The sequence below is a fragment of the Taudactylus pleione genome, unplaced genomic scaffold (assembly GCF_031769625.1).
Source record: "Taudactylus pleione unplaced genomic scaffold, aTauple2 ptg000809l, whole genome shotgun sequence".
Classification (NCBI taxonomy): Eukaryota; Metazoa; Chordata; class Amphibia; order Anura; family Myobatrachidae; genus Taudactylus; species Taudactylus pleione.
Genome location: NW_028285211.1, coordinates 156,010 through 177,062, shown reverse-complemented (window position 1 = coordinate 177,062; position 21,053 = coordinate 156,010). Strand labels below are relative to the sequence as shown.

Here is a 21,053-nt window from a genome sequence, read left to right as displayed (position 1 = left end):
AAACTTTTCTCTAACTGCAACCTCTCCATAACCATCTGCTCACAAAACTACCACAAAACTGCACACGTTTTTACATTTCAGTACAAAATTGAACACAATTGTGGCCCCTAACTTGTATTAGGCAGAGTAAACCCCAGTCCATGCTGCGCCTTTGCAGGCGCTTCCGGTTTGGGTCACCTTTCCATGTTAAAGTCTATGCGTTTGTACAAATGTAGGTGCTCGATGTCACAAAAAAGCTTTAGCGTTCCAAGTCTGGCCATCAATTTGTTTGATGTATATACTATAAAATGTGAAAAAAAATATGGCATTTTATAAAATGAACACAGGATCGGCGCCTAAAAAAAATAAATATGTATTTGCCCAGTTTCCAGAATACACTTTTTACATTTGGAATACATGTCCCCTCTGAAATCCTGTTGAAAGTTGTGTGTGTGCAGGTTGATATAGCAGAGTTCTAGAGGCACACACCAACAGATGACTCAAACTATGAGCAGCCCAGTTACCGAAGCAGTAAGGTGTTGGCTTATTGAAATATAGTACTAGGTACAGCCGTACCTCACCGTTACAAGTACACAGGTACTGGAGCGGAGCTTGAGCGAAGCGAGGGTGCTGCAAAAGAGTAGCGGTGCATGGATATTGGGACAGCTTTATAAGCAAGTATCACTAAGTTCTTTCTAGCAGCCAAGTATGAAACTTCTGTCTCCCACCTTGGACAAGGTGGCCCCTGCAATATGGAATGAAGCCTCCCTGGAAGGACAGGAAAACTGGAGTACGCGCAGTAGCGCACTCTTCTTCCAACAAATCCGACATGTAGTGTTTGCTTTCACATTCATGAATACTGTATATGTGTGTTTGTAGGTTAATAGCATAATGGAGGAGTGGCTGCACTACAGATCAGAGCCAACGGAAGAAGATAACATGAAGTCATGAAGCCTGGTGTGGTGGCGGCAGTGGGTAACTATAAAGACTCACAGACTGGATGAACTCACATTGGTCACTTGTCAGCAGTTTGTAAGCAAAAGCTGAAACATTTTATAGACAGTAACTCACAATTACTGACCACTCCAGATTGTGCTGCTAGACTAAAACAGCCAAACGTCCTCTATGCAGGGCTCCATTATTGCACCCCTACTTGCAGGACAGTAGTCACTGCTACCTTATATTGCTGTGTCATGGCCAGGTGACTTGGAGCTAAGGGGGAGATGTATTAACGGCAAAATGCGGTAAAACCCCCGAAAATGCAGTTTTCGGGGGTTTTACCGCATTCCCCGTATGTATTAAGCAGCAGAATGCAGCGCATTCTGCTGCTTCGCGTCGCTAGGTAACGCCACCTTCAGGTGGCGTTACCCAATAGAAGCCTAGGGCCTTCTTAGCGCGACGCTCGGGGCTGGGAGGGATCCGATCGGATCCCTCCCATGAGCCCCCGCGGCCCGCGTCCTTCTGCGCAGACTTCTGGGTGTTCAACCCGGAAGTCCCTCTGCCCGGCAGCATCGCAAAGGACAGCTCTCATCGAGAGAGCTGTCCTTTGCGAAATCCTTGGTACATACCGCGGTAATGAACCGCGGTATGTACGCGAAGTCGGGGGGGATGTACCGCAACGGCGATGTCGCCGTTAATACATCTCCCCCTAAGTATTTAAACATTTATGAAAATAAATAGCGGGGACACTGGTGAGATGTAGGGGGCAGGAGTGAGAAGCAGGGGGCAGGAGTGAGAAGCAGGAGGCTGGAGTGAGAAGCAGGAGGCTGTGGTGAGATGTAGGGGGCAGGAGTGAGAAGCAGGAGGCTGTGGTGAGATGCAGGGAGCAGGAGTGAGACGCAGGAGGCTGTGGTGAGATGCAGGCGGTTGTGGTGACATGGAGTAGGTGGTTATGAGATGCAGAGGGCTTTGGCGAGATGAAATTGCTCCTGTGCGAAGCTGGGGCAGGTTGCATATTATATATATTTATTTTATAGGTAGCACCACTCAAGGTTTGCTATCTTGACAATAGGGTATTAGAGCCCTGAAACGTTGGTTTACAAGAACAATAATATAAGCATTCTTCACGCTGGGTACACACGGAACAATCAGCGAAACGATATTGTGAACGATCTTCCTTTAAAAATCCTGGTGTGCTGGATGAACGATATTGTTCATCCACACACCCAAAAACCACCAAAGACCCACGATCAACGATTGCGGATCCCTATGGAGACATAACGATATGGTCCAGGTTGGCCTGCATGCATGGACGATGGTCGATATAGTTATCGTCCAGCTGGAGCACGCATCGTTGGTTGTTCGTAGCCTTCACACGGAACAATATATCGTTGAACAATATCATGCTCATTCATATTGTTACAATTTATATATCGTCCGTGTGTACCCAGCATAAGACTGAGTGCTTTTTCTCCTATTCCCACCAATCACAGAGGGCACCAGAGCAGCTTCTAGCTCAAAATATTATATATATATATATTTTGGGTATAAAGTTCTGGCGGCTGAATAGGGTTCACATCCGGGCGCTGGAAGCCCGAAGGATGAAGATGCCGACAGGGAGTGCCTAACCCTAACCCCAGGACCGGCTCCAAGGGTGTTCTACCAGTGCGGTCGCACAGGGGCGCCACCCGTAGAGGGCACATCCCTCCCCAGCATCCAGATTTCAGCGGACAGTGGCCCGCGGGTGGTCAAGTTTGGAGGTTGGGGACCCCCACCGCCGCGACGGTGCCGGAACCCCGGAGTGTGAATGGATGCGCGTGGCATCCATTCACTGATGGGAGAGGCTGGGGGAAGCCCAGCCAGTGACGGAGGGCTGGGCTTTACCACCAGTATGATGTTATTTGGAGGCGTGCCGCAGAAATAAGGCCACGTAGAGGGCGTGACCTATGGTAATTAGGCCACGCCCCAATTTCGGTCGCGTCAAGGTCCGGCACAGGGTGCTCAGAACCCTGGAGCCGGCCCTGCCTAACCCCCCCCCCTTCCCGCACCCTAAACCTAACCCTCCCGGGGGGTGTCTAAGCCTAACACCCCCTCCCCCTGGGGGTGCCTAAGCCTAAACCCCCCCTCCCCAGAGCCTAACCCTCCCCCAAGGGGCTAACAGCTTACAGGCCCCGCTTACCTTTGTTCAGGATGCCAGCAGTCTGGATTTTGTCATCGGGGTAAAGATAGGCGTCAGGATTTCAACACCTATCTTTAGTTCCGGGTCGGGATTCCGGGAGCCGGTAACTTAACTACATCCCATATTTAATTAATTAAATGTAAATATATAGAGATCCGCCAACAAAGAGAAGAAAAGGATTCTGGGAGAATGTGTAAGGGTTGCCCAGTGAATTCAGTCCAGGGAGGACTGAGGCAGACCAGTCAGACAGAGCTCACTGTGCTAGCAAGCCATTGAGGGCCAGGAGGCCTGAGCCTAGACCTGTGGGAAACAGGGAAGGCTATCAAACTCTGGGACTGAGCTACAGTACCTGCAAGAAGGCAGGCCAGACTGTGAGGCTGTGGCAGCCAGCCAACTAAAGACCAGGCCGGAGCCTGTGTTAACCTGCATGAAGCAGGGCTAAGCTGACTTTTTTGGCAGACTAGCTGCACTTTAATAGAAAGGGCTCAAGAAGTGAGTTAGTGCCCTAAACAAGGGCTAGGCTGTTTATTATTTTTCTGTTTCCTCATTTCATGTGCTGGAAGTAAAGCACAATTTATGTTTATTTACACTGGAACGCTACTTGTGGACTCTAATTCTGCACCTACTCACTGCACCACTGACCCCAGTCTACTGAGCTAATTAACCCACAAGTTATCACATATGGTGGAGAATGCAGGGAATAAAGATTCTACGTACACAGGTCTACGCAACAAGAGCTGCGCAGAAAGTAGATTACAGCAGCTAATGGAAGTAAGGAGTGTCGAAGCCGGATAATTGGCTGAGACAGGATCGGTTTAAAATTAAATATGTGCGACGCCATTTTGCGAATGGCAATGAGACGCCATTTTGCGACTGGCCGCCCAGCGCCATTTTAGTGAATCTCGCCCATTATAAGTACATTCGGCGATGCTATTATTTAGCGCTGTGCAATTCCCACGCAATGGAAAGAAGTTAAAACTCCTCACCATATAAATACAGACAGTCACTAAAACATATAAAATGATTAACCCTGCAAAACACCTACTATGGTGTACTCCACAAACACGTAGTCGCACAACGCTAACTAGCATCTTTTCTCTATTCCCCAATACTTACACACTGCACACTTACATAAAAGGTTCTCTAGCATTAAAGTGTAATATTCAAGGTTTATTCAGTAATATTAATGTTGTGAAATAAAGGTTATTTGATATCTAAGGTTTAGTACATGGTAAGCAGACCGTGTTTCTCCTCAGATTTCCGGTATCATCAGTGAGAAGATCGCAACATGTGTCTGCAAGTTATGGAACTTAGAGAGTTAGGGATTGAAATGTTTCCTGTAATGCAGTCAGTCTAATTTATTATGCAGGGGGAAAAAGGACACAAAGGACTGTTGGAGGCTGGTTTGTGTCCATACGAAATGACCTATGAACTATCCTGTAACAGAAGACCCATGAAGAACCAATGGAATCATGCCAAACTGTTCTATTGTATTGCCTATCTATGTAAGAGTATATATATGTGGGCTCTCTAAACTTGGATGCCAGTCTGACTGCTTTGCTGCTGACGGAGGTTTCTATTCTGATGCCGGTATCTGGGTCCAGAGCGTGTGCATATGTAACAACTGTACCTTGGGTCTGTATGATTTATTTGCACTAATTGTATTTCGATCACAGTGTGTAACCATCTGTTTTTATATTGAATAACTTTTTGTGCTTTGGAACCACACTCAAAGTCTGAAAGCATTTATTTCTTGTGCGACTCATTATGCTAAATAGCGACAATTTTAGAAGGTATCGATAGGTAGGAATCCATAGGAGGCTCACTGCACCTGCATGGTGGAAGGCTCGTCAAGGTGGTGAGTGAAGAGAAAAGTTAAAGTCTGTTAAACAGAGAAGTTGTCTGCAAGTGTGCACTCTTCCTTTGGAGAGGAAGAAGAATTGTTCGCAAATGTGCGAAAGTGTTATTTCAAAGAAATGCAACAGGTTATTACATTTGTTACAGCAGTGTTAACAGGGAAAACTGTTTATTTTTCTGAAAGCACACAAAAGTGTTTGTCTGTCTCGTTAAGACAAGGTGTGTCTAATTATCTGGTCTGGACATTTCTTTTGCAAAGAATAGAGCAAGTGCTATGTTGATTACTGGACATTGTAGTTCCACAGAAATGAAAGCAGGTGCTGTGTTATATTATGCTGTACAAGTGAAAAGTGCAAGTATATACTGTGTCTGTGAAGAGAAATGTGCACCACTTCAGCATTGGAAGGGTTAAAAGAAATTGTGTGGTTTATCCTGGTGAATTGCTCATTAAATCAAGGTGTGGTACTAAGAGAACAGAGGTTCCTATTGAAAGGCTATTGACACTGCTTGATACATGCTGGTAATTGTAGTGCCACATGAAGAAAAATGTTTTGCTATGTTGAAAATACTTTTGAAGGCAAAGTGTGATACAGTGAAAAAAAAACCAAGTTATTTCTGTGTATTTTATGCCAAGAATCATGGGAAATAAAAATAAAAATTCTAAAGGCAGAATTCTTGTTACAAAGTTAATTCTCAGTCTAGAGAAATGGAAAACCTGGGCTGGAGTTTACAGTCTGAATGTGAAGAAAGTTGGTTACATGGAAGGGATTTAAAGCTGTTTGAAATCCTTTTTGGTGAATCCTTTCAAATTGATGGGGCAAACAGTGTTACTCCGTTGAAAGAGACCGAACAAAGCCGAATAAAGATGTCAGTGTGTGTGGTCAGTGTATGGTGCAAGGTCCGTTCAGAAAGGACTATATCAGCCTGCAAGAATTTGACACAATGCGTAAAGCTTTTAAAGAAAGTAATACGTATTATGCTGGGAAGATTGAGGACTTAATGGACCAATTGACTGATGAGAGAAATTTTCATGACAAGCTGAAAAGAAATTACGGAGTGAATTGTCCTCTTTGAATATGGCATTTGAGCAGGAGGAAATAAAAAACCATGAAGATCTTAAAAGAGACAGACCTCAAATGGGCAGCTATGTCTGAACGCCTTGAGGAAGCTCAACTTTTCAAAAGTGTTACAAAGTATGAGAATGATGTGCTCCTAGCAAAGAATGACGTATTAGAGCGATATGTTGTGGAATTGCAGCAAAAGTGTGTGGTACTTCAGCAGGAAGTAGAAGAATTGAAAGAAGGTGTCCAGAAACATCGAAGTGATGCGGAGCACATGCAAGTGAAAGTGGCAGGTCTGGCTCTGCTGTTCAGGGAGAAAGACTCTTTGATTGTGTCCACACAAGTACAAACTCTGAAATCCAGTTTGGTAGCAGCTAGAGCAGTTTCAGAGTGTCTGACGGAAAGAAATGTATTCCTGGAGTAAAGTTGGCATAAAGCCACCAAGCAAGGTGAATCTTTGATGAGAGCGCTTAACCTTGCCCATGGCAGGGCTTGGAAGTTGCAAGAACAGAGTGAGAACCTTGAGAAGTGTTTACCAAGTACACAGAACCAGTTGCAAAGATTCCAAGTGGAGAGGAGTACCAAAGAACTGGAGTTGCAGAGTGAATTGGACATGGCAGAGTCTGAAATAATTGTACAAAAGTTGAGACTTGCTCAACATGAAGTTGTGGAGCGCAGTCTGCGGCAATCTGAGAACAAGATGGAAAGTGCTATGGCTAAAAATTACCCAGCTGGAAAAGCAGCTGTCTACGGCTCAAATAAGGTTCTACATGGTAGTGGGAAAATAAGAAGAGGAAAAGAAGTTAAATAACTTTCTGAAGTTAGATTCTGGACCAAAAATGGCATCCGATGTCTTCACTAAACCCAGTATGGCAGGAGTACGTAAACACAAGCAGCAATTGTTACAGGTTGATCCTGAAAAGGCTGGCGTGCAGAGGGATATGCTACTGGTGCAGAGTGTCTTGTGTGATGAGCAGCGGACGAACAGTGAATTGCGGAAACTAAGTAAGATGTTCCAGAATGAGGTCTTTCAGCAGCAATGTGATCATAGAGATGTTCTCATTAAAGATACCAGTGTCCAAGAAGGGACAGAAGTATCGGAGTTGGGAAATTCCCTAAAGGTCCGTATTGGTAAAATGGATGAGATTCCTTGCAGTGACTTTCAGCTTACAGTGATAGTTGAGGATATGAAGTCCTCCAAAAGGGGCACAGGTCCAGATTGCAAAACTGTGTCCGAAGCGGATAATAAAGAACTGACGTATACTGATAGGGATTGCATGACCTGTGAAGCAAACGTACAGGATGTACAGAAGTCTATGGCGATAGTGATGGCTTCAGAGGATGAGACTCTCTTGTTGCCGGGTGTTCAGAGTGATGAGAATGTGACTCAATCACACAGTTTTGCAGGGCAAAGCAGGACCTTGGAGAAAGTTAAATCTGATAATCTTGTGAAGAATAATACTTTTCTGCGCCTGGGCTTTCTGTCTGTATGTGAAACAATACCTTCATGCAAGCAGGATGGACTTTGCAATGCTGCTGGATTTGTCTATGAGGAAGTGGAGGGGTCTCACATGATAAAGCTTGAAGCAAGTAGTCCAGCTAGACAGTATTTGGAAATAAAGACCTCTGTAGAGAGTGAACTTCAACTTGTGCTGGTGGAACATGTTGAAATTGTTCATCAGATTTTCAAGGCTCAAAAATCGGGAGCACAAAAAAGTCAAAGAGATCTCTGCCTTAATGAAGTGGCAGATAGCCATCAAAGCCGCGAGATTAAGTCTGCGGTCCAATGGAGCAAAGATTCAAGTATCTTACCTGGACATGAGAGTCTGGAACCTGAGGGTGGCAGTGCCAGTACATGGTTGGTTGACATAAAGCCAAGGTCCAGAAGTTGTGATGCTGATGACTCTCAGGGTAATGTTGGCCCCTTGAAAGAAGAGGAGCTATTAGTGAAGTATGCCAGTAGCCAATACAGGGCTTCAAGGCTGAAGGTTAAAGATGTGACAAGCAGGAGTTGGCCAAAAGATGTGCCTTTAAGAGGCTTAAGTAAGAAAAACCTTGAGACTGTTAAAAAGAAACAAAGGAAAAGTTGTTCTTTGTCCAAACCAGGAGATTATGTGGAAAATAACTTGCTTGATTTTGATGTAGGTGGCAAAAGTAAAGATGAAGTATGTCCCTTTGGGAAAAGTAACTTAAAATTTGTTGATGCCCGATGTGGTACCCAGGGATGACCCTCAAGTACTGCATAAAGACAGCAAGTACCACCACTGGTACCATAAGGTGAGGAAAAAGGGTCGGAGGAAAATAAGTTCTGGAATCTGGAGGATGAGACCCCCAGAGATCACAAGAGTTTATATTACCATGGATGCGGTGGATTTCCCTTATTAGGAGAGTGAAGAGGGACATCATCATGAGAATGCCTCGTCCCATGTCACTGAACCCAGGGGTTTCAAGCTGGGGAGGGGGATATGTGGCAATATCACCAGAGATGGTACTGGCGAGCAGCAAATTCTGTGTGGGGCAGGAAAGATCCGCCCACACAGAGAAGAAAAGAATTCTGGGAGAATGTGTAAGGGTTGCCCAGTGAATTCAGTCCAGGGAGGACTGAGGCAGACCAGTCAGACAGAGCTCACTGTGCTAGCAAGCCATTGAGGGCCAGGAGGCCTGAGCCTAGACCTGTGGGAAACAAGGAAGGCTATCAAACTCTGGGACTGAGCTACAGTACCTGCAAGAAGGCAGGCCAGACTGTGAGGCTGTGGCAGCCAGCCAACTAAAGACCAGGCCGGAGCCTGTGTTAACCTGCATGAGCAGGGCTAAGCTGACTTTGGACTTTGTTGGCAGACTAGCTCCACTTTAATAGGGAGGGCTCAAGGCTCAAGAAGTGAGCTAGTGCCCTAAACAAAGGCTAGGTTGTTTATTATTTTTCTGTTTCCTGATTTCATATGCTGGAAGTAAAGCACCATTTAGGTTTATTTAAACTGGACTGTAATTCTGCACCTACTCACTGCACCACTGACCCCAGTCTACCGAGCTAATAAACCCCCAAGTTGATATATATATATATATATATATATATATATATATATATATCTCACCGAGGAAATACCATGGTTGCTGAAAGTTCCCAGGAGTTGGTACCACTCTGGTCGGACAGGATCAGATCCAGAGTCGTGTGAATTTCTATTGATTGATAAGCAATTTTGTCAAGAATATGTCATGTACGAGTTTTTAATCTATATTTTGATAAAAAAGGTTTTTTGATATATTACTCTATGAGATTTCTCTGTTTTGTCCTTGGTGCTGGGCTATACTCTGAAGTTGTTGAACTAAATGAAGAATCGGTTCTGATTTGTCATAGCTCCAAGCAAAACTACATTGAGATAAGCATACAAATTTCTATCAAATGTATGCACAATACTTACCTTTATCCCTTTGGAGTTTCTAAAATACTACACTATTAGCGCCCCCTTGTCTTGTATGTACACACACACACACACACACACACACTAAAAGAAGAGGAAGTGAGAAGGATAATAAACAGGAAAATTGACAAGCCCAAACAGTGCCCCCTGCCCTACGGTGCCCTGTGCCATGGCACTAGTCGCACTACCCTAGTTACGGCCCTACACACACATACAGCACATGTAATTATTATTAACCTTAACACATGCATTAGTGTGTGCATCCCAGAAAGAGCTCAGGTAAAATAGTTGTTGGTTTAGTTTAGCTATTTCAGGACAACCTGAATATCAGATTCCTGTTTTCCAGTAACCGAGACATACAGGCGGCTTTACAAGCGCAAGGCTGGTGCACCTGCAGGTTACCATCAGGGTGTGTCATGGAGGAGGAGAGACTAATGCCCTGATCCTCCCTACATGTCTGTGGAAGCAGCGTGTTGTGTCTCTGCACAGGACACAATTTGTCCTGATTTCTGGAGCTGGGCCATGATTATTGGCATTCCTTTAGTTGTAATGTCTATATTGCCAATTAGTATTCAGTACTTCAATTCTCCAGATTTCTCTTCACTTTACAAAGCGTAGTTTTCCTTGTGGCGTAATTTCAGTAGTTTATATCCGATGGGACTATATATAAATAGGGCTCTCTGCTTATTTCTGATAACACCTGGCATTTGTTCAGGCCATATGTCCCAAATAAGGTATTTTCACTTATTTTGTTAATTTGGGTTCGCCAGGAGATTGCATTATATGACAAGGAAATCGTCATGGGGAAAAATAACCAGGACAGATGGAAATATAGAAGGAGTATTGTAGTAACCAGAACTTACTGGATATACACAACGCATTTTGGCTTTCCCCTCCATGCTTGCGTCATCTAAGGTGATCTGCGTGGCTGTCCATTCCCGGAGCAGAGCTGTTATATGCAATAACGAAATATCACATTTGACGCCGCTCTGCTCCAAAAAACATAATGGGTAATAGAATATCCAACACTCCTCACCTGTAGGCTGCTGATCCGCTGCTCATCTGTGTCCATGTCCAGAAGATCATCAATGTTCACTTCATCTGGCATGTCCATCTCCTGCAACAGAAAGAACATGGGTGGGTGTGAGGAAAGGGTTACTTCCGAGAGCTCAGACAGGGCTGATATCCAGTTCACATCGCCATCACATTTGTATGGAGGAAGCAGCAGAGGGAGGTGTGTACATTGCATGTCTCCAGGATGGCTGATCTGTCCCTCAGGGCCACTAAACCCACTAACAGGGTTATTATTCAATGATTAGCAGAAGGCACAGTTCCTGGAAGAAGCCAAATCTCCACTGGGTAACAGAGTCCTAGCTAAGTGTGTTATCATGGAGCCATTCATTCAGAGATCGCTCTGTTAAATCAGCAAAATGACCTAATCGGAAGCACTTTAATGGGTGACATTCCCAAATGCAAGCCATAACTGATGAAACACTCATCCTCTATGCGGGATGAAACCAATACTTTGCAGTTGGGGCCTGGCATTGGTATATGGACATGGTACATCTTGGGTGAAGTAGGGGCATGGTGATTCTGTCCGCAGTTTTTGGACCTAGCATGTTGGTAGATATGTTTTGGTGTCTTGTGAATTGGACACTTAAGCGTATAGTTATTTTCAGAACTACAAATTATAACACAGGCAGTTTGTTAAGTCTAAATGGTTATATACACAGGGAACTAGTAGGTCTAATTTGTTTCGCTTTATTTCATGGAGTTTTCAAGACAGACCCAATAGAGCTCTTTAATACGGCACACGGTAAGGGTGAATGGTTATGTATCACAGAGAGGTGACCAGTGCTGCCGATGGAGTGGATCGCCCCCTTCACCCCCCCTAAAATAAGCTTTTTTAATGCAGTGCAGCACACGCTCCTCTCTGCTATGCAGAGCTGCAGTGGTCAGCATATCTCGCAACTTTCCAGCGCAGTTGGGACAGAACTGTGCCCCCTAAACCTAGACAGTTGGAAGGTAAATTATAATGAATGGACAAAATATAATAGGACAGTATATGGTAAATTTATTTTGACAAAATATAATAGAACAGGACATGGTACATTTAGTTGCTGAAGAGAAGTTGTATCTTCTAAAGCCATTTTCTAAGTTTATTTGAGATTTGTTCACCAACATTCATTATAATGTTGTATTTTTATGACTGTTCTTCAGTGTATATATATATATATATATATATATATATATATATATCTATCTATCTATCTATATCAGGGTTGCCTACCTTTAACATTCTCTTCCCGGGAGAAGCCCAGGTAATAGATGCAGCAGGGGGCCGATGGGGGCGGGGCTTGATGATTCGCGTCATTAAGCCCCACCCCCTCGCGGTAAAATTGTCGCGGTTGGGCACAATTTGCATAGGGGGCAGGGCCAAATGCTGTGATTCATGCAGAATCACAGCTTAAGCCCCGCCCCCTTCACGGAGACCCGCGATTGCCGCGGGTATTCTCCTAATTCTGCCCACTTCACTAGGAAGTGGGCAGAATGCGGGAGAAATGCCTCCCCTACCGGGGGTGCGGGGGGTTACCCGAAAAATCGGGAGCCTCCCGCGAAAACCGGGAGGGTAGGCATGTATGATATATATATATATATATATAACAGTAAATAGTAGCACAAGATGTAATACCCGAGCATTACACTATTATATCACTGAGAGAACATGGTTCACATCATATGGGAGGGGCAATGTAAAATGCAGAAAATTAATCATCTGAAGTTTCCAGTGCTCCCATTACTTTACACTGATCTCTGAATAATTTCTCTAGTTAATGTCATCTAGCTTCCTCAGAAGAAAAAACAAGCATCTAATTACCGGTCTAATATACTCCGGTTACCCAGGATATAATTAATGGTGTAAGACAACCGCTGGACACACTGGAGATCCGGCTGACTTCTGAGCTACCCTGAATAACCAGCTGGTCTGCAGAGATGCGCGACTACACCTCGGTCACCCTCAGACGTATGCGCAGTGCGAAAAATCGCAAATGCGAATTAGGATTCCTGACTATTATTGCAACTACAGCAACATGGGACATGATGTAATGGGCTGAGAGACTTTGGAAACTCCTCTGAGCTCTGACAATATACTTCTCCCCTTCTCTGCCGTCACGTGACTTGCTGATAGCCTACACAGATTAAACATCTCAGGCAGCCAGTTTTCTTTGCCTTCCAAAGGAGATAATGATTTGGAGGAGAACAACGAGGAGAATAGCTAAAGTAAAATGGCTGCTAGATGCACGTATAGAAGGTACTTAACTACCACCAGAGCTAGTGACACTGCCCACAAAGACGCTGTTGCTGGCTGCGACACACCCGCAAAAGGCTCGTGACACCCCGTGTTTGACTAGCCACTCTCCTCTTACATCCCATAAACATACACTGACTGACAATCACTCATGACCACAATCAGTAAACGATCACGACACTGGCACTGTGCGACTCAATGGCATGCATTGAAAAAGAACAATGACCAATTGCACAAACCTCACTTTATGCACTTTATCATAGCGCCCACCTCTGAATTAGGCCCTCTATTCTGTAACTTGACAGTGAAGTGAATCTGAACAATATAAATCTCTTCATGAACACACTAGTGCTGCAAATAATAAAGATGGTCCTGTGCCCATTCACTCGGTGAAGTCCTTAATGAGGTGGAACTACGGGTGGGCATTGATCTTCAATACTTTTAAAAAAAAAAGCCACCATGTTCATGCCAGATACATCAAATGTTTGGATCAATTCTGGAGAGATGGGGGGTATATTTACTAAGGTGCCAGTTTTTAGAATTTGAGATGTTGCCCATAGCAACCAATCAGATTCTATTATTATTATCATCATTTATTTATATGGCGCCACAAGTGTTCCGCAGCGCCTTACAAAGTACATAGACAAATAAGTAACCAGTGACTTACAATACAATAGTCATTATCTTCTAGGTCAGTGTTGGCTAACCTTGACACTCCAGCTGTTATGGAACTACATAACCAAGCATGCACTGCTACAGTTTTGCTATTAGGGCATGCTGGGATATATAGTTCCACAACAGCTGGAGTGTCAAGGTTAGCAAACACTGTTCTAGGTGCTAAATATATGATAAGTAGAATCTGATTGGTTGCTATGGGCAACATCTCCACTTTTAAAAACCCACACTTTAGTAAATATACCCCATGATGTATTGGTAGAATCGATCCAAAAATCACGATGTTGAGGCAGTGATCAACTTACATGGTCTCCAGCATCTTCCGCATGCGTCCACTGTTTTTTCATTTCCTTTTTTTTTTATTTGACTTGTGCAGGTGCGATTTTACAGCGCATGCGGCAAAATAATATTGCTCTCTGGAGGAGCGATATGTTCCCGATTATGTTCTGTATTAAAATACAGACATGGTGATCCTGTACTGAGAGATCGATATGGAACCACCGAATTGCAATTACAAGGTGGAACTGAATAGTCTATGAAGAGAAAAATAGAAAAGTTTATTTTATTGAAAGATAGAGTGGTAATAAAGTAATAGTAGTCTACAATGGGAAAGTTTCCATTGTTGTTATCCTGGGTCAAATGTGACCGCCTGCGATTTGTGGGAGTCAACAATTCCGGCAAAAGAGTCATTAGCTTTAAAGAGGCAATTAGTTTAAACTAAAGACAAAACCAGGTTGATTTTGCCTTTAAACTAGTTGCCGCTTTTAATCTAGCGTGTCTCACAGGAATCGCGCCGGCTCCCGCAAACCGCAGACTGGTACACTGGGCCCCGTGTGTCTCTGGTGACTATGATGGCTCACTGCACCGGAAACACGCTTAGTTTGCTAAAAAGTCGATCACTGAAGTACACAGAGCGGTTAGTCGAAAACATTCCATTGCGCTTCATAAATTACCTGCTCTGTGTTTAAAGGTATGTAGGAAACAGACTGCCATGTAAATTGACATATATTGTATTGGTAAGCTGCATCCTCATGAATAATTAGCCCACAAAATGGCTGCCCCTATTGTGTGTAGTTATCAGATGCACTTTAATTGTAAAAACAATGTTGCATGCAGGGGAGTTTATAGAGAGGAGGGGGCCCGTGTGCAGTCTCCGACATTGACCCCCTCCTCTCCGTACGGCTGCGCACTGAGCAGTGAGTGGCCAGCGCCGCACTTATAGACTCTAGTGCATGCACAGGTCACCGGGAAAATGGCCGCAGTGGCCATTTTCCCTGTACTGCACATACGATGGGAAAATGGCCACGGCGGCCATTTTCTAGCTGTTTCAGGCACAGACACCGAAACCAACGCGGCACTCTGGAGAGGTAAGTTTTATGGGTGCAGGGAGTGCGGTGCGGGCCCTCCCTGGACACAGGGGCCGTGTGCCCTGCACCCATTATAAATACGCCCCTGGTTGTAAATCATACAAAGTAATAAAGTGGAAAAATATGATCCACTAGATTTTTTTTTCAGTATAGAGTTATGCCGTGTATCCACTTGCCGATATAAATGAGTGATTAAACGATAACGACAGTTATCGTTCAATCATTGATCGTGCATTAAAACATCGAAAATGACCAGCAATGCGTGCTCCCGCTGGTAGTTTTCGACATCAATTATCGCCTGGACATTCCGGTCAATCTGCTGATAACGACAGATTGGGCATGTTCGGGGATGATGGAGGGTGCCTGCACGGAATGACATATCATTCAGTGTAGGCACTACAGGGGATGAGAAACGACTGTCCGATTACAATTTTGTAATCATACTGTCGTTCCACTATCTGCTAGTGGATACTCAGCAGTAAATAAAGTCCAGTATTTTACCCAGCTCAGGTCACCTGGCAACACTGCAGATTATACAGCTGGACCCAGCTGCCATATTAGCAGATAATTGGCTGATACCCCTAGGGGGAGAAGGTGACACTCAGAGAAGGGGGATGTGCTCCCCCCAGGGAACACTAATCACTGTCACATACACACAATGTCCATTCAAAATTATTGGAAAATGAATGATAGATGTCTCAGAGAAGCCGCTCATGGCTGGGGACTGAATGAATAATTCATACAAAGTGTGTGTATGGAAATAGGAACATGTCATGATACATGATGAATTATTTTGAAGGATTAGTGCGCTCTCTCTCTCTCTCTCTATACACATTGGATTGTACTGGGAATGTCAATAGGCTGGACACGGAGCTATGTATGATTGGCAATGGTGGTCAATAGAAGGCACAGGGGCCTATTCATCATCACTTAATTTTCACAAAAGCAGGTGAAAATTAAGATTTTCACCTAATTTTGTGGAAATTATGTGTCAGCCCCATTCATCAAACATGTAACGCAGGAGATATCACAGATATCTCCTGGTTACAATTGTGCATCGATAATTTCCACAGTCCCCATACTATAGTGTGGGGATGTGGGAATTGTGGTATTCATCGAGTTCCGAAAAAGCATTTTTTTCGGAACTTGACAGTGATGCTATTCGCCACTCTGAGGTGGCGAATAGCATCCGATACAGCAAAGGGATCTGAACAGATCCCTCCCTGCTGTGTCCACTTACCTGCCTGACGCTCCCTCCTGGCTCCCAGAGCAGTCCTTCTGTGAGCTGGGGCCAGGAGAGAGCACAGCAGCGGCGGCGGTTATCCTACAGAGGCAGCTGGTATGACGGGGGGCCGGCTGTCTCCGACAACAGCTTAAGCGAGTAGGTCTCCCGCACAGCAGCGGCGGCGGGGGCCCTACTCGGTCAGCGGGGGTGCACAGGATCCGGCGGAGGACCTAGCGGCTGCAGCAGGGAACGAGGATGTAGCAGGTCTCAGCAGGGGGTGGGAAACGCACAGTCTCCAGCGGCCACGGCGGGAAGAGAGTTCTTCTGGCAGCTGTCAGCGGTGAGGAGGCTCCGGGCGACACGGGGGTAGCCGGCAGCCTTACAAGACGCCAGCAAGGTTAGTGGAAGGAAGGGGTTAATTCGGTCTTCGCAGCTTGAAGACAGGCAGTGAAAAGTGAAGAGGGACAAGAGAAAAGTCTCTCGCTTCCGAAAAACTGCTTCGCAGAAACAGCAGTTTTTCGGAAGTGATAGTTTAGGGCAGGAGGCATGATGAATGCCTCCTAAACTGCGTTTGAACTCGCAGCGAGTTCAAACCATAATTATCACATGTGATAATGTTTTGATGAATAGGCCCCTAAGCTTGGCGTGCATACTGCGGGCATGGCTGAGCATGATAACTTAGCACAATACAGTGTATAGCAGGCATTGGCCCATGACAGGAGGCCGATAAGCTAGGAATACACAGTGGGCATAACACAGAGAAGCTAGGCTTAATGCTTTATGTGGTGAGCATGTGGCCGCATGGTGCTCTGATGAGGCGCGCTGTGCAGTGTGGGGACGTTTGTGGTGGATATGAGGCGGTTATGCTAGGTTTAGGGCTATATGCAATGGCAAACTACACATATTCACTATTCTTTATATACAGCTCCAACATTAGGATGCCCAAACGTGGTCACTGCCCTGCTCCCCATTTAATGTAAAAACAGGTATATTTAGTTTTCTTTTTTCTGCTAGTTGCCCGGTAAAGAGCATGTAAAAAGGTCTAACAACATGAATGCATTCATTAATTCATGATGTAACACAACACTGTGATCTTATTAACCTAATTATACACGCCTCATTCCAGTTTTTGGAAATGTCTCTGGAAAATCAATTTGCACCTACTGTTCACAATCCAGCTGGAAATGTATACAATAGAAAGAAGGCTACAATGAAGTGATGTTATACAAGTCAATCACTTCAGTACCCGTCAATAGGTTTATTACATTGCTCACAATGGGGTAGATGTATGAAGTCCAGAAGCGGTATCAGTGCACGTTATGTGCGCTGATGCCGCTTCTCCCCGATGTATGATCGGGGGTCTGGGCGGTAAATGACAGGGGCGCTATGCGCCCCTGTCATTATCGGCGCTGCTATCTACAAGATAGCAGCGCCGATAGCCTGGGCTATGTACGAACGGTCAGATCGTCTGACCGTTCGGCCGGCTGTAGCTGTAGTTATCGACAGCTACAGCCTGGCGCTAGCCTATCCCCACAGCAGGGACAGCGCTGTCCCTGCTGCGGCGGCTACCGGCTCCATGCGGGGATCTCGTGATACTTGCGAAATCCCGCGCATGCTCAGTGGAGCCGGCCAGGACAGAGACCTAGTGCTGATGCGCTGCTGTCTCTAGCGGGTAGCGCCGGAGGGGGGAGTTAACGCTCCCCCTCTCCGGCCAATGAGATGTTTATACATCTCATCAGTAGTGCTTCCTGCTTCGCCTCGGTAAAGAGGTGAAACAGGAAGCGTTATAGCGACACGGTAAGTGCCGCTATAATACATCTACCCCAATGTGCCTAAAAAAATTGTATTACATTGCTCAAATTGTGCTTGCTCCCTACCTACCTATTTAATACCATTTAAAAAGTTTGTTCGCAAATCACAATTTAATTTTCCCCATGGAACATGAGAGCCCCTAGACCAGCTGGAAGGTCTGCCCATGAGAAGATGTAAAATACTGCACCACTTGCAGATACAGCACAGAGATCAAGTTATCTCTAAAGCTGAGTACACACTATACGATGTACCCAGCGACAGTGCAACAAGATGTACACACTACATAGATTCGGTGTACGACCACGCGATATATCGTTACATGCTGCTTTCAGCAATGGCGTTGTTCATTGTATTGTCCATCTGTTGTGCAGCACAGCAGATGGGACGATGCTATGAATGACCGCCATGCACGCGCATTAGAGTGTACACACTATACGGTCTGCACGATATATCGCTCTGATCCCTGTCGGAACGATATATCCTATAGTGTGTACCCAGCTTAAGCCATATATCTATTCTGAGACTGCAACATTATGTGTACGCAATGTAAATATCATAGCTATGTTCTTTCACGCTTAGGAAATTTCAACACTTGTTCCAGAGGGTGCGTCAAGAAAAATCGATTACTAAATAGTAGACTTTTGCTCCACAGATACTTCTATAAATATAACTATGTGGGTAGAGTTCCCTTTAACTCCATCTCAATGTGTCACCCTCTTATCATTCCATCATTTGCTTCTCATAAATTGTATTGTCCTATTGCTCTTATTAACCCGCACACATCCCCCAACAGCTCATGTTTTTATTTAAGCAGGCACAGGTGACTTAGCCATATAAACTAGGTCAGTAATTATCCCACCTGCTTCCGCAGACACAAATCACAAAGACATTAGCTACTGGGGGGGGGGGTTAACTCTCTCATCACCGCTAGGACACTCACCCTGCCCCGGTATAGCTGCTCAATACTTTCATCTATCCACTTCTCCACATCCAGCCTTTTCTGCAGTTCCTTGCGGTCATACTTCACCGTGACCCGGGCATGTCTCCGCTGTATGGCTTGTCCTGAATCTCGGCTCCGGGACGGGGAAAGGGTCTTATTGATCAGTCTCTTCCCAACCTTATTTGATGCCATTCCTGAAAATCCTGCTCTGAGCAGATTAGATATTGAGGGCAGGAGATGAGGCTTGTGGGGGGTCTCCTGTTCAGGGCAATCAATTCATTCAGTTAAGACCAAGATTTCTCAGGCATTGCCAGATGAATTATTACAGATGTCCAGTTGTAGATTTTCCACAGACTACTAATGCGATGTAAAATTAATATGGTAATATCATCAGTGAGGTTAATGTTCATCTAGCATTAATAAGTATTCCAGTAGTAGCTGTACCACTATAGACCACAAATCTATAAGCAATATTAGATTTCCAGTAATCAATCAGAACATCCAGGATTGAATCACAGATGTGATCCGCGATTCGCTCTGTTACTCTTGTCTCCACGTGTCCAAAAAATCCAGGACAATACAAAGGACTTACTGTTATAGAGACATTCTCCTGTGATGTGGTGTTAGTGCCGGGGTCTCTGTAATACTGGGGTGTCCTCAATACCACTCCTCGCACAGGCTTCTATAGCTGCACTACAGCAGTAGTGGTGTACATCCTAGCCCAGCAACTCTCAGACTGACTGACAGCAGCACAATGACTCTCTGAGCATGAGGGGAGGGGAGGAGCTCTTGTAAAAATCACTATATTGTCCTGGCTGCTAATTACCCATTGGCAACGGGGACGAAAACCTTTAGGTCAGACCTCTCAGCTCCTTCTAATAGACAGACATCAGGACACAGACCTCCTACTTTCTAACACACAGTTATAAGGACTCCACCTAGTATGCGCCTGACAGGACAAAGGGGTCTATTTATCATCAGATGTCCGATCAGTAAGTGCTGCAATTTAACAAAAAAATATAATGGCCATGTGCGAGCTGTCTCACTCATACATAGTGGAACTAGAATCTTTGGGCTTTCGAATCAAGTCATTTGAGGGAAATACAGTTTATTTTAGATTTTTCTGAAAAATGTTAAATATACTTTAAAGCATATAAACATTATTTTTGTACTTTTGCCCTGTTATTGATATCCTGTGATGGTGATAACAGAACAGGCAAAGCTGTTCTGGAAGCATCTCACGTGTAATTGAATCTGCTACCTCAGACTACTCACCTTCTCCTAATATACAGTTAACAGAACACAGATCTCTCCCCACCTCCTAACAGGGTTGCCTACCCTCCCGATTCGGCTGGGAGCCTCCCGATAATCAGGTGCAGCTCCCGCCCCCTGGAAACACAGGCAAACCACCCATCCCCCGACCCTCCACCCCCCTGTAAATAAATGTTAAACCCCCTGCAGTTGGGGGGGCGCCCCCTGCTTCACAATGCCTGTATTATCTCCATCGTGTAGCGGGGTCAAAATGATGCGATCGCGTGACCCCGCCCCCATCACGCCCACAAATGGCAGTCATCAGCCCGGCCACGCCCTCTTTTTCCAGCCACGCCCCCCTGCCGATTTGGCTGTTCCCTCCCGGAAGGAGCAGCCAGAAAGTCCGCAACTATGCCTCCAGTTATCAGAACACAGACCTCTCACATCCTTCTAATACACATACATCAGGACACAGACCTCTCATCTCCTCCTAATACACAGACATTAGGATACAGACCATACATACCGATTTCTTGCTGCACCTTCCCACGGAAGGGACCTGGCTGCTGTCATCTTCGGCGGGTGGAGCCTGACTATAGCCGTCATTAGGCCCACCCCCCTTACAGCAAATCCACGATTCGCGTCATTTAGCCCAGCCACCTCCCTATGGACCCGCAAATTGCTTGGAAAATCTCCCCATCCTGCCCGCTTCACTAGGAAGTGGGTGGGGTGCGGGAGATTTGCCTACTATTTCGGGGGTGCGGGGGGTTCCCCGAAAAATCGTAGGCAAGTATGATACAGACCTCTCACCTCTTCCTAATACACAGACATCAGAACACAGATATCTCCCCTGCTCCTAGGACACAGACCTCTCACCTCCTCCTAATACACAGACATCTGGACACAGACACCTCACCTCTTCCTAATACACAGACATCAGAACACTGATATCTCTCCCGCTCCTAATACACAGACATCAGGACACAGACCTCTCCCCTCCTCCTAATACACAGACATCAGGACACAGACCTCTCACCTC

At 45.2% G+C, this 21,053-nt stretch overlaps 1 protein-coding gene across 3 annotated transcripts in view; it reads right to left on the bottom strand.

The window, feature by feature from the left end:
* PPP1R14A (protein phosphatase 1 regulatory inhibitor subunit 14A) overlaps window positions 1-20,109 on the bottom strand; it is a 48,768-nt gene extending 28,659 nt beyond the window's left edge. The window contains exons 1-3 of one of the 3 annotated variants that reach the window (XM_088458103.1): window positions 20,039-20,109; window positions 18,764-19,021; window positions 10,471-10,551 (exon numbers count right to left, since the gene is read on the bottom strand). In XM_088458103.1, the coding sequence (XP_088314229.1) occupies window positions 10,471-10,551; window positions 18,764-18,955 (273 nt within the window). In that variant the 5' untranslated portion in view covers window positions 18,956-19,021; window positions 20,039-20,109. Of the gene's footprint in view, window positions 1-10,470; window positions 10,552-18,763; window positions 19,660-20,038 lie in introns of those variants that run through there. The other 2 variants (XM_088458102.1, XM_088458101.1) reach the window with 2 other exon arrangements.
* Between the last annotated feature and the right edge of the window lie 944 nt (window positions 20,110-21,053).